General features: G+C 45.8%; 1 protein-coding gene across 1 annotated transcript; it reads left to right on the top strand.

The window, feature by feature from the left end:
• Window positions 1–752: 752 nt before the first annotated feature.
• Window positions 753–14,978, top strand: LOC121869811 (histone H3-like). The gene is made up of 2 exons (XM_042371388.1): window positions 753–1,151; window positions 14,565–14,978. The coding sequence occupies exons 1-2, from the start codon at window positions 753–755 to the stop codon at window positions 14,976–14,978; spliced, it is 813 nt and encodes a 270-aa protein (XP_042227322.1).
• Window positions 14,979–17,339: the final 2,361 nt, after the last annotated feature.

Raw genomic sequence — 17,339 nt, 5'->3', positions numbered from 1 at the left:
CGTTCACACACAACCTATACTCATACCACAAGTCCAGAATTAGAGAGGATCATGTGATTGGATATATTTTCAACGATTTACTCAGTGTCTAACCAACTCTTTAGCGATTTAAATGTGGACCTAAAATTAGGTCCGTATATTTGTTTGTCGTGGTGGTGGTGGTGGTGTGCGCCCGTCCATCAGGTTGATTAACCACCAAAACCATAAAGGGTGCGGCCCTGCCGTTTCAGGGCATACACCACATCCATGGCGGTGACGGTCTTCCTTTTTGCGTGCTCGGTGTAGGTGACGGCGTCACGGATGACGTTCTCCAGAAACACCTTGAGGACGCCGCGGGTCTCCTCGTAGATGAGGCCGGATATACGTTTAACACCTCCACGCGGAGCTAGACGACGAATGGCGGGCTTGGTGATACCCTGGATGTTGTCACGAAGCACCTTACGATGACGCTTGGCGCCACCCTTTCCAAGTCCCTTGCCTCCTTTGCCTCGTCCAGTCATGTTGTTGTGGTTGCTACTACAGGTGGTCCTGGTGTGGCTTCGCCCACGGTTTGGTGGGAGTAGGTGGCGTGCTGTGGACGCAGCGGTAGTATCGTTCATCCAAGGCCGTCCCTCCCTCTTGGAGGTGGGGCGTAGCTTGCGGATGACGCATGCGGCACTCGTGGCCAATGAGGTGGCCACTGAGGTGGAGAATGTCTGTATATAAGCCCGCCCGCCTGCCGGGCCGCCCGTATTGACTATTTCGTCGTCGAGATGGCCCGTACTAAACAGACTGCCCGCAAGTCCACTGGAGGCAAGGCTACACGGAAGCAGCTTGCCACCAAGGCAGCTCGCAAGTCCGCCCCAGCCACCGGTGGTGTCAAGAAGCCCCATCGTTACAGGCCCGGAACCGTCGCCCTTCGTGAGATCCGTCGTTACCAGAAGAGCACAGAGCTACTCATCAGGAAGCTGCCCTTCCAGCGCCTGGTGCGTGAGATCGCCCAGGATTTCAAGACTGACCTGCGCTTCCAGTCGTCTGCCGTCATGGCTCTGCAGGAAGCCTCTGGGGCTTACCTGGTGGGTCTTTTCGAGGACACCAACCTGTGTGCCATTCACGCCAAGCGCGTTACCATCATGCCCAAGGACATCCAGCTGGCCCGGCGCATCCGCGGAGAGCGTGCTTAAGTCCTCTTCCTTGGGAAAAACAAAAAGCACAACAAAACCTACCAGACATCTATAACTCGGCCCTTCTCAGGGCCAAAGAACTGTTCTGAAGATAATTTTCATGACAATCGAAATGGTTGGTGGTCGGAGAGCGTTAATTTCGGTTACCCAAATCGCCTAACGGTAAGTTGGTAACATTCGTGGAGGTACGATTGTATAGTAGGTCATCAATTCGGGAGGTGGGTGGGTGCAACAAAAAAGAGCTAGTAACAAATAAATATATAAAGAATAAGTAAGTAAAGAAATAAATAAAATAAAAGAACATACAATAAAATAAAATAAAATTTTTTTTTACATGAAATAGGCATGCTGCAAACAAGAAATGAAGCCCAAACACACTCCATGTATGTCACTTTGCAGTGGGTGTAAAAGTACTCCACGCAGAATTTATTTATTTATTTATTATGTTTCGATTTAGTCCTGTTTCTACGCCAATAGAGAATGCAGATTATTATAATTTTATTTTTTTATTTCCCTCTCAATATATCACTGTCGGTAACTGTCTCTTTAACATGTAACTGTGGCTCCGATGGAGCCGATTAAGTTGTAGTAGTGGGATGGCGTGTTTGTTGTGCACAAGTAACCTCTTACTTGGAAGAGGTGTACTTGGTGACAGCCTTGGTGCCCTCAGACACGGCATGCTTGGCCAGTTCACCGGGCAACAAGAGTCGGACAGCTGTCTGGATTTCCCGACTTGTAATGGTGGAGCGTTTGTTGTAGTGCGCCAGGAGGGAAGCCTCGGCAGCGATGCGCTCGAAGATGTCGTTCACGAAAGAGTTCATGATGGACATAGCTTTGGAGGAGACTCCTGTGTCGGGGTGCACTTGCTTCAGTACCTTGTAGATGTAGATGCTGTAGCTTTCCTTCCTCCTGCGCTTCTTCTTCTTGTCACCCTTGGCAATGGCCTTCTGGGCCTTTCCAGCCTTCTTGGCAGCCTTTCCGGAAGTTTTGGGAGGCATGGCGGCACAGTTACTCGTGGCGCGGAGCGAGAGAATTGAAAACTGGCCCGACTAACTTTTCCTTATATACCGAGCGGGCCGCTCAGGATCAGACTGGCTGCAGCTACGGCTCTCTTACATTGGTTGGGTCCGCGAGACGGCCACCTGGCCTGATCCTGGGCTTGGTATAAAAGACCAAGGTGGCGGGCGGAAATTTAACTCCTATCACGAAAAGCAGCAGCAGCAACATGTCAGGACGCGGCAAGGGAGGCAAAGTGAAGGGCAAGTCAAAGTCCCGTTCTAGCAGGGCCGGACTCCAGTTCCCCGTGGGTAGGATCCACCGTCTCTTGCGTAAAGGCAACTATGCTGAGCGTGTTGGTGCAGGTGCCCCTGTGTACCTTGCAGCCGTCATGGAGTACCTGGCAGCAGAAGTGCTCTAGCTGGCCGGTAACGCCGCCCGCGACAACAAGAAGACCCGCATTATCCCGCGTCATCTTCAGCTTGCCATTCGCAATGACGAGGAGCTGAACAAGCTCCTGTCTGGAGTCACCATTGCCCAAGGGGGTGTCCTTCCTAACATCCAAGCTGTGCTCCTCCCCAAGAAGACAGAGAAGAAATAAGAACCCAAGGTTCGTTCACACAAGACAACCTAACCAAACAGGCTCCTTTCGGAGCCACAGGATATCACTTAAAGAGAGAAATATACGACATCAACGTTTTGCAGGATAACACTCTATTTTACGTGTAATTAGCATAGTATTGTGGAAATAGAGTGAAATTGATTTTGAATGGTGTAGATGTGAAGGGCGGTTGTGGGGGCCTGGGGTGGGGGACTTAAACGGGACTTAGAAGGGCGCAAGAAGCAGCAGCAGCCAGGGAGGCGACCTTATTTTCAGTCAGGTTCATACACAAAGAAATACATCAGATTCATTGACAGTACAGTACACATTTACCAGTGTGGGCTAGCCAATTTGGGATAAAGAGCAAGAATGTAATGTCCTCAATGAAGTAATGACATAGTTCAAGATACAATAAGTGAGGTGGCCTGAAGTCTTTGACAGTGTCCCATTCAATAATATAGTAGTGCTTTAAAGGTGTATCACCAAGTTTACATGCTGAGTGTTCCGGTATGGGTACAGCGTTACTAACTAGCCAGATGTGTCTGTATCCTAACCTAATTCTGGCCACGACTACATCACACAGGCAGGCAGGAGCAAGTTGTTTGGACACTCTTCCTAGCCCCCTTGGTCCCTGTTCACCTACCTACTGTAGCAGTAAGTAGGTACCTGTTGTAAATCGAAAGGTTGCCAATTCGTATTCAGGGAAAGTTATTGGAGCTTCTAAACTTGAACTGACACAATCCGAGGAGTGGTGACCCGAGGATCACAGACACTATCTCTCCCACTACAAATCCCTTCCTAACCTCCTGCTCCTTCCTATGTCCTCCCAAAATTGAACCATGCTATCGTAAAGGTAATAATACAGGTAGAGACAACAACATATTTTCCTATTGTCTTATTATATATTAATAACAGAAACGCTGCCGCCATCCCGGAGGCTTTACATTGTCTCACTGTTCATTCCCTCCACAATTCTTCCTCTTACTTCTTCTTCTTCTTCTTCTTCTTCTTCTTCTTCTTCTTCTTCTTCTTCTTCTTCTTCTTCTTCTTCTTCTTCTTCTTCTTCTTCTTCTTCTTCCATCAATACTTTATTAACGGTGTATGTAAGTTTCACCATGTTTTGCACTACAGCGGTAGAGCAAAGTATATTTTGTTAGCAATAAACCAAAAGCATATTTTATGGCCTAATCATCACTACATAGAACACTACCCATAAAGCATGATACTAGTAGACCACAAAAACTGCTATAAACACCCAAAGCATATTTTATTGCCTAATCATCACTACATAGAACACCACTCATAAAGCATGATACTATTAGACCACAAACTGCTATAAACCCCAATAATAAACTATACTAGTGACTATAATTGTGTTACCCAATATTATACGAAATAATACTATAAAACATAATAATAAACACACTAATAGTGTATATTAGTTAGAATGCACAATCTGATGAGAAGTCAAAAAAAAAAAAAATAGCAACAACCTAGAAAGAGTGTAAGTATTTTTGTGCAAACTATTATACTAGTAGATGGTCTAAGACATTATAAACAACACCGCCACCAATGTGCTCCTCCCATCTCTGAGGAAATCTGGCGGGCAACTTAGTATTATATTAGCAGGTAATAATAATAACAATAATAATAATAATACTACTACTACTACTACTACTACTACTAATAATAATAATATTAATAATAATAACATACAATTTCATTTTATAACACATACTAACAAAATAGTGTATAGCCTACTATACTTAACTATAATAGGTTAGGTTGCGTAGGAGGATCTAAAAAGTACAGTAGTATACACACACACACACACACACACACACACACACACACACACACACATACATATAGACAACAAACTAAATTAGAAACCACACGTCAGTGAAGTTATCAAATCCTCCAGTTTCCGTCTCCACCTCCTACGCCGACTCAAGTCCCTCGGTGGTCCTGCACACGAGCTCCTCAGTGTTTACACAACATCCATACTTCCCAAGCTCACCTATGCCTCCTCCACCTGGTCTTCCTCCCTAAATGCCACACAACGTAAACACCTCGAAAAAGTGCAAAAGAGGCCATGCAAGATTATTCTCTACCCTTCCTACTCCACATATCAAGAAGCGCTCAACACACTGACCCTTTAGACTCTCACTGACCATCACCACGACCTCATCTGCAAATTTGGTAAGAAGCTTCTACACCATCCCCGACACCGGCTCCTACTACCACCTGAGATCCCTAGTCCGAGAATTGCTCTTCGACACCACAACCGCATCCAGCCCATACGTGCACGAACTGATCTCTATAAGAACAGCCCAGTCCCAACCATTGTAAAAATTATCGATAACTTGTAATAAATCAGTGTACTCACTCCCAGTAAACACTACTCCTTGCACTGTCACTATGTTGCAATGAACTGTAGTTTGAGCTTTTCCCCAGCTAGTTATTATATGTCTTATTTGTGTCACTCATGTTACTTGTATATTATTTGTAATTCGTAACCCATTCCCCAAATATGTAACTGTATATTTTCAGTCTTCTGGCTGCCAAGCTCTTTCAATAAACCATTAATTATTATTATTATTATTATTATTTATATGTTGGCCCATACCAACTCACTCCCCTGAACCCTCCTCCCCAGCGGACTATCAACAAGTTCTTGCCATAAGAACATAAGAACATAGGTACTATCTCATTTGGCCAAGGAATGGAACCAGTGATGAATAGTGGTGAACAGTGCTTAACTCAGTGAAAAACAACTCGGCAGTTGAGTCTTACCCAAGCTAGCTAACCACCTTCACACAGTGAGGTCCCAGGTACCCAGTTATACTTCCCCTGAGACTCCACGATAGAGAGGCCTGGGACCACACCTCACCCACTTGAATGAGTGAGTCATGTCGACCACGTGGTGTCCCCAAGATGCTACGACAACACGTAGTGAATGTTTTGCTACAGCATCATCATGTGAATTTCCTCATAACACCATCTGTGAGGTAACTGCTACATCATCAGGCCCCTCATAACGCCATCTGTGAGGGAGTTACTACACTACGTGTCTGGTGTTCAACATCTCACCTTACATGATCTACGCGTGCAAACATTAATCTGTATGTTCACTGTGTGCTCCTTCACCTTTCTCTAATGAGGGCTTTTGTTAAACCACCAATTTATGATGTACTAAGTCATTTGTGTCCAATGTATACTTTCGAAAAGCCCTTGTTTGGGGAAGGTAGGAGAGAGTAGTCGTCATTATTGTCCAAGCCACATTATTTATTTCTATATATAAGTAATGCAGGCTGGTTTTTAAATACCTCAATCCACTAACGGTGCTGTTTGTATATTAAGAAATACCGAAGCCATACAGTACAACACCAGCGAATATGAAGTATCACTGTAACCGGCAACTGTTACTCACTCATACCTACATACATATAGAGAGGCTTTACAGAATGATAGCAGACACGAGGAAGACGAACAACAAGAGGAGAAGAGTTAGAAGAAAATCAACTTCAAGCTAAGAAGAAGAATACCAAGACATTTCCTCCAAACAAGAAAACAACACACACAATCAAGCCGACCAAACACTGAGAAACCATGGCGGAACCCAACATGCACCGGACACTTGACCTGACTCTATCCTGCCGCATCCAGGCGAGTTGCTGCTTAAAGTCCCTCACGCAAGCGCTGTTTAGCCACTGCACCTATTCTATCCTCCTAAAATTCACTTCAATCCCCCCCTGCCACTAGCATGTTATATATGTATGTATGTATGTATGTATGTATGTATGTATGTATGTATGAATGAATGATAACTGCAACTTTGTGTATTAAAACTCATTACTCTTACCGAAGTAATATAGTGCGTGGTTATGTTATGTCATGTTAGGATAGATTATAAACTACATTGGGTTACATTTCGTGAGGTTCGGTGACGCTACAGGAAGTTAGGTGAGGTACCTGGAGGTTAGGTGAATGTTGACTGACTGACTGACTGACAATTATTAGGAAGTGGTTCCAACACGTTCACACACAACCTATACTCATACCACAAGTCCAGAATTAGAGAGGATCATGTGATTGGATATATTTTCAACGATTTACTCAGTGTCTAACCAACTCTTTAGCGATTTAAATGTGGACCTAAAATTAGGTCCGTATATTTGTTTGTCGTGGTGGTGGTGGTGGTGTGCGCCCGTCCATCAGGTTGATTAACCACCAAAACCATAAAGGGTGCAGCCCTGCCGTTTCAGGGCATACACCACATCCATGGCGGTGACGGTCTTCCTTTTTGCGTGCTCGGTGTAGGTGACGGCGTCACGGATGACGTTCTCCAGAAACACCTTGAGGACGCCGCGGGTCTCCTCGTAGATGAGGCCGGATATACGTTTAACACCTCCACGCCGAGCTAGACGACGAATGGCGGGCTTGGTGATACCCTGGATGTTGTCACGAAGCACCTTACGATGACGCTTGGCACCACCCTTTCCAAGTCCCTTGCCTCCTTTGCCTCGTCCAGTCATGTTGTTGTGGTTGCTACTACAGGTGGTCCTGGTGTGGCTTCGCCCACGGGTTGGTGGGAGTAGGTGGCGTGCTGTGGACGCAGCGGTAGTATCGTTCATCCAAGGCCGTCCCTCCCTCTTGGAGGTGGGGCGTAGCTTGCGGATGACGCATGCGGCACTCGTGGCCAATGAGGTGGCCACTGAGGTGGAGAATGTCTGTATATAAGCCCGCCCGCCTGCCGGGCCGCCCGTATTGACTATTTCGTCGTCGAGATGGCCCGTACTAAACAGACTGCCCGCAAGTCCACTGGAGGCAAGGCTCCACGGAAGCAGCTTGCCACCAAGGCAGCTCGCAAGTCCGCCCCAGCCACCGGTGGTGTCAACAAGCCCCATCGTTACAGGCCCGGAACCGTCGCCCTTCGTGAGATCCGTCGTTACCAGAAGAGCACAGAGCTACTCATCAGGAAGCTGCCCTTCCAGCGCCTGGTGCGTGAGATCGCCGGGGTTTCAAGACGGCCTGCGCTTCCAGTCGACCTGCCGTCATGGCTCTGCAGAAGCCTCTGGGGCTTACCTGGTGGAGTCTTTTCGAGACACCAACCTGTGTGCCGTCACGCCAAGCGTTACTACCATCATGCTTAAGGACATCCAGCTGGCCCGGCGCATCCGCAGAGAAGCGTGCTTAAGTCCTCTTCCTTGAGGAGAAAAACAAAAAGCACAACAAAACCTGCAGACATCTATAACTCTACGGCCCTTCTCAGGGCCAAAAGAACCATTTAGAGGGCAAATTTTCATGACAATCAACGAAATGGTTGGTCGGTCAGGAAGCGTTAATTTCGATTTACCCAAATCGCCCTGAGTTGGTAACATTCGTGGAGAGTACGATTGTATAATTACAGGTCAATAAATTCGGGAGGTGGTGGGTGCAACAAACAAGAGATAGTAACAAATAAATATATAAAGAAGAAGTAAGTAAATAAATAAATAAAATAAAAGAACATACAATAAAAAAAAAAAAAAAAATTGTTTACATGAAATAGGCGTGCTGCAAACAAGAAATGAAGCCCAAACACACTCCATGTATGTCACTTTGCAGTGGGTGTACAACTACTCCACGCAGAATTTATTTATTTATTTATTATGTTTCGATTTAGTCCGGTTTCTACGCCAATAGAGAATGCAGATTATTATAATTTTATTTTTTTTATTTCCCTCTCAATATATCACTGTCGGTAACTGTCTCTTTAACATGTAACTGTGGCTCCGATGGAGCCGATTAAGTTGTAGTAGTGGGATGGCGTGTTTGTTGTGCACAAGTAACCTCTTACTTGGAAGAGGTGTACTTGGTGACAGCCTTGGTGCCCTCAGACACGGCATGCTTGGCCAGTTCACCGGGCAGCAAGAGTCGGACAGCTGTCTGGATTTCCCGACTTGTAATGGTGGAGCGTTTGTTGTAGTGCGCCAGGCAGGAAGCCTCGGCAGCGATGCGCTCGAAGATGTCGTTCACGAAAGAGTTCATGATGGACATAGCTTTGGAGGAGACTCCTGTGTCGGGGTGCACTTGCTTCAGTACCTTGTAGATGTAGATGCTGTAGCTTTCCTTCCTCCTGCGCTTCTTCTTCTTGTCACCCTTGGCAATGGCCTTCTGGGCCTTTCCAGCCTTCTTGGCAGCCTTTCCGGAAGTTTTGGGAGGCATGGCGGCACAGTTACTCGTGGCGCGGAGCGAGAGAATTGAAAACTGGCCCGACTAACTTTTCCTTATATACCGAGCGGGCCGCTCAGGATCAGACTGGCTGCAGCTACGGCTCTCTTACATTGGTTGGGTCCGCGAGACGGCCACCTGGCCTGATCCTGAGCTTGGTATAAAAGACCCAGGTGGCGGGCGGAAATTTAACTCCTATCACGAAAAGCAGCAGCAGCAACATGTCAGGACGCGGCAAGGGAGGCAAAGTGAAGGGCAAGTCAAAGTCCCGTTCTAGCAGGGCCGGACTCCAGTTCCCCGTGGGTAGGATCCACCGTCTCTTGCGTAAAGGCAACTATGCTGAGCGTGTTGGTGCAGGTGCCCCTGTGTACCTTGCAGCCGTCATGGAGTACCTGGCAGCAGAAGTGCTCGAGCTGGCCGGTAACGCCGCCCGCGACAACAAGAAGACCCGCATTATCCCGCGTCATCTTCAGCTTGCCATTCGCAATGACGAGGAGCTGAACAAGCTCCTGTCTGGAGTCACCATTGCCCAAGGGGGTGTCCTTCCTAACATCCAAGCTGTGCTCCTCCCAAGAAGACAGAGAAGAAATAAGAACCCAAGGTTCGTTCACACAAGACAACCTAACCAAACAGGCTCCTTTCGGAGCCACAGGATATCACTTAAAGAGAGAAATATACGACATCAACGTTTTGCAGGATAACACTCTATTTTACGTGTAATTAGCATAGTCTTGTGGAAATTGAGTGAAATTGATTTTGAATGGTGTAGATGTGAAGGGCGGTTGTGGGGGCCTGGGGTGGGGACTTAAACGGGACTTAGAAGGGCGCAAGAAGCAGCAGCAGCAGCAGCAGCAGCCAGGGAGGCGACCTTATTTTCAGTCAGGTTCATACACAAAGAAATACATCAGATTCATTGACAGTACAGTACACATTTACCAGTGTGGGCTAGCCAATTTGGGATAAAGAGCAAGAATGTAATGTCCTCAATGAAGTAATGACATAGTTCAAGATACAATAAGTGAGGTGGCCTGAAGTCTTTGACAGTGTCCCATTCAATAATATAGTAGTGCTTTAAAGGTGTATCACCAAGTTTACATGCTGAGTGTTCCTTTCTGGGTACAGCGTTACTAACTAGCCAGATGTGTCTGTATCCTAACCTAATTCTGGCCACGACTACATCACACAGGCAGGCAGGAGCAAGTTGTTTGGACACTCTTCCTAGCCCCCTTGGTCCCTGTTCACCTACCTACTGTAGCAGTAAGTAGGTACCTGTTGTAAATCGAAAGGTTGCCAATTCGTATTCAGGGAAAGTTGTTGGAGCTTCTAAACTTGAACTGACACAATCCGAGGAGTGGTGACCCGAGGATCACAGACACTATCTCTCCCACTACACATCCCTTCCTAACCTCCTGCTCCTTCCTAACCTCCTGCTCCTTCCTATGTCCTCCCAAAATTGAACCATGCTATCGCAAAGGTAATAATACAGGTAGAGACAACAACATATTTTCCTATTGTCTTATTATATATTAATAACAGAAACGCTGCCGCCATCCCGGAGGCTTTACATTGTCTCACTGTTCATTCCCTCCACAATTCTTCCTCTTACTTCTTCTTCTTCTTCTTCTTCTTCTTCTTCTTCTTCTTCTTCTTCTTCTTCTTCTTCTTCTTCTTCTTCTTCTTCTTCTTCTTCTTCTTCTTCCATCAATACTTTATTAACGGTGTATGTAAGTTTCACCATGTTTTGCACTACAGCGGTAGAGCAAAGTATATTTTGTTAGCAATAAACCAAAAGCATATTTTATGGCCTAATCATCACTACATAGAACACCACCCATAAAGCATGATACTAGTAGACCACAAAAACTGCTATAAACCCCCAAAACATATTTTATTGCCTAATCATCACTACATAGAACACCACTCATAAAGCATGATACTATTAGACCACAAACTGCTATAAACCCCAATAATATACTATACTAGTGACTCTAATTGTGTTACCCAATATTATACGAAATAATACTATAAAACATAATAATAAACACACTAATAGTGTATATTAGTTGAATGCACAATCTGATGAGAAGTCAAAAAAAAAAAAAAAAAAAATAGCAACAACCTAGAAAGAGTGTAGAGTATTTTTGTGCAAACTATTATACTAGTAGATGGTCTAAGATAACTGTATGTGAAGGAAAAGGTGTGCTCTCCACTCAAACTTTCTTTTTATGAAATCTCCTACTCCCCAGCTGAGCGGTACGCCCAATGGGAAACAAAACGTGGCACATAACACGCCGCCCGCCAGCTCTGGCTCGGTGAATAGGAATCAGTAATCGGGCGGAGTATAAACAACACCGCCGCCAATGTGCTCATCCCATCTCTGAGGAAATCTGGCGGGCAACTTAGTATTATATTAGCATGTAATAATAATAACAATAATAATAATAATAATAATAATACTACTACTACTACTACTAATAATAATAATAATAATAATATTAATAATAATAACATGCAATTTCATTTTATAACACATACTAACAAAATAGTGTATAGCCTACTATACTTAACTATAATAGGTTAGGTTGCGTAGGAGGATCTAAAAAGTACAGTAGTATACACACACACACACACACACACACACACACACACACACACACACATACATATAGACAACAAACTAAATTAGAAACCACACGTCAGTGAAGTTATCAAATCCTCCAGTTTCCGTCTCCACCTCCTCCGCCGACTCAAGTCCCTCGGTGGTCCTGCACACGAGCTCCTCAGTGTTTACACAACATTCATACTTCCCAAGCTCACCTATGCCTCCTCCACCTGGTCTTCCTCCCTAAATGCCACACAACGTAAACACCTCGAAAAAGTGCAAAAGAGGCCATGCAAGATTATTCTCTACCCTTCCTACTCCACATATCAAGAAGCGCTCAACACACTGACCCTTTAGACTCTCACTGACCATCACCACGACCTCATCTGCAAATTTGGTAAGAAGCTTCTACACCATCCCTGACACCGGCTCCTACTACCACCTGAGATCCCTAGTCCGAGAATTGCTCTTTGACACCACAACCGCATCCAGCCCAGCCCATACGTGCACGAACTGATCGCTATAAGAACAGCCCAGTCCCAACCATTGTAAAAATTATCGATAACTTGTAATAAATCAGTGTACTCACTCCCAGTAAACACTACTCCTTGCACTGTCACTATGTTGAAATGAACTGTAGTTTGAGCTTTTCCCCAGCTAGTTATTATATGTCTTATTTGTGTCACTCATGTTACTTGTATATTATTTGTAATTCGTAACCCATTCCCCCAATATGTAACTGTATATTTTCAGTCTTCTGGCTGCCAAGCTCTTTCAATAAACCGTTAATTATTATTATTATTATTATTATTATTATTATTTATATGTTGGCCCATACCAACTCACTCCCCTGAACCCTCCTCCCCAGCGGACTATCAACAAGTTCTTGCCATAAGGTACTATCTCATTTGGCCAAGGAATGGAACCAGTGATGAATAGTGGTGAACAGTGCTTAACTCAGTGAAAAACAACTCGGCAGTTGAGTCTTACCCAAGCTAGCTAACCACCTTCACACAGTGAGGTCCCAGGTACCCAGTTATACTTCCCCTGAGACTCCACGATAGAGAGGCCTGGGACCACACCTCACCCACTTGAATGAGGGAGTCATGTCGACCACGTGGTGTCCCCAAGATGCTACGACAACACGTAGTGAATGTTTTGCTACAGCATCATCATGTGAATTTCCTCATAACACCATCTGTGAGGTAACTGCTACATCATCAGGCCCCTCATAACGCCATCTGTGAGGGAGTTACTACACTACGTGTCTGGTGTTCAACATCTCACCTTACATGATCTACGCGTGCAAACATTAATCTGTATGTTCACTGTGTGCTCCTTCACCTTTCTCTAATGAGGGCTTTTGTTAAACCACCAATTTATGATGTACTACGTCATTTGTGTCCAATGTATACTTTCGAAAAGCCCTTGTTTGGGGAAGGTAGGAGAGAGTAGTCGTCATTATTGTCCAAGCCACATTATTTATTTCTATATATAAGTAATGCAGGCTGGTTTTTAAATACCTCAATCCACTAACGGTGCTGTTTGTATATTAAGAAATACCGAAGCCATACAGTACAACACCAGCGAATATGAAGTATCACTGTAACCGGCAACTGTTACTCACTCATACCTACATACATATAGAGAGTCTTTACAGAATGATAGCAGACACGAGGAAGACGAACAACAAGAGGAGAAGAGTTAGAAGAAAATCAACTTCAAGCTAAGAAGAAGAATACCAAGACATTTCCTCCAAACAAGAAAACAACACACACAATCAAGCCGACCAAACACTGAGAAACCATGGCAGAACCCAACATGCACCGGACGCTTGACCTGACTCTATCCTGCCGCATCCAGGCGAGTTGCTGCTTAAAGTCCCTCACGCAAGCGCTGTTTAGCCACTGCACCTATTCTATCCTCCTAAAATTCACTTCAATCCCCCCCTGCCACTAGTATGTTATGTATGTATGTATGTATGTATGTATGTATGTATGTATGTATGTATGAATGAATGATAACTGCAACTTTGTGTATTAAAACTCATTACTCTTACCGAAGTAATATAGTGCGTGGTTATGTTATGTCATGTTAGGATAGATTATAAACTACATTGGGTTACATTTCGTGAGGTTCGGTGACGCTACAGGAAGTTAGGTGAGGTACCTGGAGGTTAGGTGAATGTTGACTGACTGACTGACAATTATTAGGAAGTGGTTCCAACACGTTCACACACAACCTATACTCATACCACAAGTCCAGAATTAGAGAGGATCATGTGATTGGATATATTTTCAACGATTTACTCAGTGTCTAACCAACTCTTTAGCGATTTAAATGTGGACCTAAAATTAGGTCCGTATATTTGTTTGTCGTGGTGGTGGTGGTGGTGGTGGTGGTGTGCGCCCGTCCATCAGGTTGATTAACCACCAAAACCATAAAGGGTGCGGCCCTGCCGTTTCAGGGCATACACCACATCCATGGCGGTGACGGTCTTCCTTTTTGCGTGCTCGGTGTAGGTGACGGCGTCACGGATGACGTTCTCAAGAAACACCTTGAGGACGCCGCGGGTCTCCTCGTAGATGAGGCCGGATATACGTTTAACACCTCCACGCCGAGCTAGACGACGAATGGCGGGCTTGGTGATACCCTGGATGTCGTCACGAAGCACCTTACGATGACGCTTGGCGCCACCCTTTCCAAGTCCCTTGCCTCCTTTGCCTCGTCCAGTCATGTTGTTGTGGTTGCTACTACAGGTGGTCCTGGTGTGGCTTCGCCCACGGTTTGGTGGGAGTAGGTGGCGTGCTGTGGACGCAGCGGTAGTATCGTTCATCCAAGGCCGTCCCTCCCTCTTGGAGGTGGGGCGTAGCTTGCGGATGACGCATGCGGCACTCGTGGCCAATGAGGTGGCCACTGAGGTGGAGAATGTCTGTATATAAGCCCGCCCGCCTGCCGGGCCGCGCGTATTGACTATTTCGTCGTCGAGATGGCCCGTACTAAACAGACTGCCCGCAAGTCCACTGGAGGCAAGGCTCCACGGAAGCAGCTTGCCACCAAGGCAGCTCGCAAGTCCGCCCCAGCCACCGGTGGTGTCAAGAAGCCCCATCGTTACAGGCCCGGAACCGTCGCCCTTCGTGAGATCCGTCGTTACCAGAAGAGCACAGAGCTACTCATCAGGAAGCTGCCCTTCCAGCGCCTGGTGCGTGAGATCGCCCAGGATTTCAAGACTGACCTGCGCTTTCAGTCGTCTGCCGTCATGGCTCTGCAGGAAGCCTCTGAGGCTTACCTGGTGGGTCTTTTCGAGGACACCAACCTGTGTGCCATTCACGCCAAGCGCGTTACCATCATGCCCAAGGACATCCAGCTGGCCCGGCGCATCCGCGGAGAGCGTGCTTAAGTCCTCTTCCTTGGGGAAAAACAAAAAGCACAACAAAACCTACCAGACATCTATAACTCGGCCCTTCTCAGGGCCAAAGAACTGTTCTGAAGATAATTTTCATGACAATCGAAATGGTTGGTGGTCGGAGAGCGTTAATTTCGGTTACCCAAATCGCCTAACGGTAAGTTGGTAACATTCGTGGAGGTACGATTGTATAGTAGGTCATCAATTCGGGAGGTGGGAGGGTGCAACAAACAAGAGCTAGTAACAAATAAATATATAAAGAATAAGTAAGTAAAGAAATAAATAAAATAAAAGAACATACAATAAAATAAAATAAAATTTTTTTTTACATGAAATAGGCATGCTGCAAACAAGAAATGAAGCCCAAACACACTCCATGTATGTCACTTTGCAGTGGGTGTAAAAGTACTCCACGCAGAATTTATTTATTTATTTATTATGTTTCGATTTAGTCCTGTTTCTACGCCAATAGAGAATGCAGATTATTATAATTTTATTTTTTTATTTCCCTCTCAATATATCACTGTCGGTAACTGTCTCTTTAACATGTAACTGTGGCTCCGATGGAGCCGATTAAGTTGTAGTAGTGGGATGGCGTGTTTGTTGTGCACAAGTAACCTCTTACTTGGAAGAGGTGTACTTAGTGACAGCCTTGGTGCCCTCAGACACGGCATGCTTGGCCAGTTCACCGGGCAGCAAGAGTCGGACAGCTGTCTGGATTTCCCGACTTGTAATGGTGGAGCGTTTGTTGTAGTGCGCCAGGCGGGAAGCCTCGGCAGCGATGCGCTCGAAGATGTCGTTCACGAAAGAGTTCATGATGGACATAGCTTTGGAGGAGACTCCTGTGTCGGGGTGCACTTGCTTCAGTACCTTGTAGATGTAGATGCTGTAGCTTTCCTTCCTCCTGCGCTTCTTCTTCTTGTCACCCTTGGCAATGGCCTTCTGGGCCTTTCCAGCCTTCTTGGCAGCCTTTCCGGAAGTTTTGGGAGGCATGGCGGCACAGTTACTCGTGGCGCGGAGCGAGAGAATTGAAAACTGGCCCGACTAACTTTTCCTTATATACCGAGCGGGCCGCTCAGGATCAGACTGGCTGCAGCTACGGCTCTCTTACATTGGTTGGGTCGGCGAGACGGCCACCTGGCCTGATCCTGAGCTTGGTATAAAAGACCAAGGTGGCGGGCGGAAAATGAGCTGGCCGGTAACGCCGCCCGCGACAACAAGAAGACCCGCATTATCCCGCGTCATCTTCAGCTTGCCATTCGCAATGACGAGGAGCTGAACAAGCTCCTGTCTGGAGTCACCATTGCCCAAGGGGGTGTCCTTCCTAACATCCAAGCTGTGCTCCTCCCCAAGAAGACAGAGAAGAAATAAGAACCCAAGGTTCGTTCACACAAGACAACCTAACCAAACAGGCTCCTTTCCGAGCCACAGGATATCACTTAAAGAGAGAAATATACGACATCAACGTTTTGCAGGATAACACTCTATTTTACGTGTAATTAGCATAGTATTGTGGAAATAGAGTGAAATTGATTTTGAATGGTGTAGATGTGAAGGGCGGTTGTGGGGGCCAGGGGTGGGGGACTTAAACGGGACTTAGAAGGGCGCAAGAAGCAGCAGCAGCAGCAGCAGCAGCCAGGGAGGCGACCTTATTTTCAGTCAGGTTCATACACAAAGAAATACATCAGATTCATTGACAGTACAGTACACATTTACCAGTGTGGGCTAGCCAATTTGGGATAAAGAGCAAGAATGTAATGTCCTAAATGAAGTAATGACATAGTTCAAGATACAATAAGTGAGGTGGCCTGAAGTCTTTGACAGTGTCCCATTCAATAATATAGTAGTGCTTTAAAGGTGTATCACCAAGTTTACATGCTGAGTGTTCCGGTATGGGTACAGCGTTACTAACTAGCCAGATGTGTCTGTATCCTAACCTAATTCTGGCCACGACTACATCACACAGGCAGGCAGGAGCAAGTTGTTTGGACACTCTTCCTAGCCCCCTTGGTCCCTGTTCACCTACCTACTGTAGCAGTAAGTAGGTACCTGTTGTAAATCGAAAGGTTGCCAATTCATATTCAGGGAAAGTTGTTGGAGCTTCTAAACTTGAACTGACACAATCCGAGGAGTGGTGACCCGAGGATCACAGACACTATCTCTCCCACTACAAATCCCTTCCTAACCTCCTGCTCCTTCCTATGTCCTCCCAAAATTGAACCATGCTATCGCAAAGGTAATAATACAGGTAGAGACAACAACATATTTTCCTATTGTCTTATTATATATTAATAACAGAAACGCTGCCGCCATCCCGGAGGCTATACATTGTCTCACTGTTCATTCCCTCCACAA

Source organism: Homarus americanus, unplaced genomic scaffold (genome assembly GCF_018991925.1).
Source record: "Homarus americanus isolate GMGI-L3 unplaced genomic scaffold, GMGI_Hamer_2.0 scaffold32832, whole genome shotgun sequence".
Lineage (NCBI taxonomy): Eukaryota > Metazoa > Arthropoda > Malacostraca > Decapoda > Nephropidae > Homarus > Homarus americanus.
Note: the sequence above shows the minus strand (reverse complement) of the source record. Positions and strands in the feature narration are given on the sequence as shown.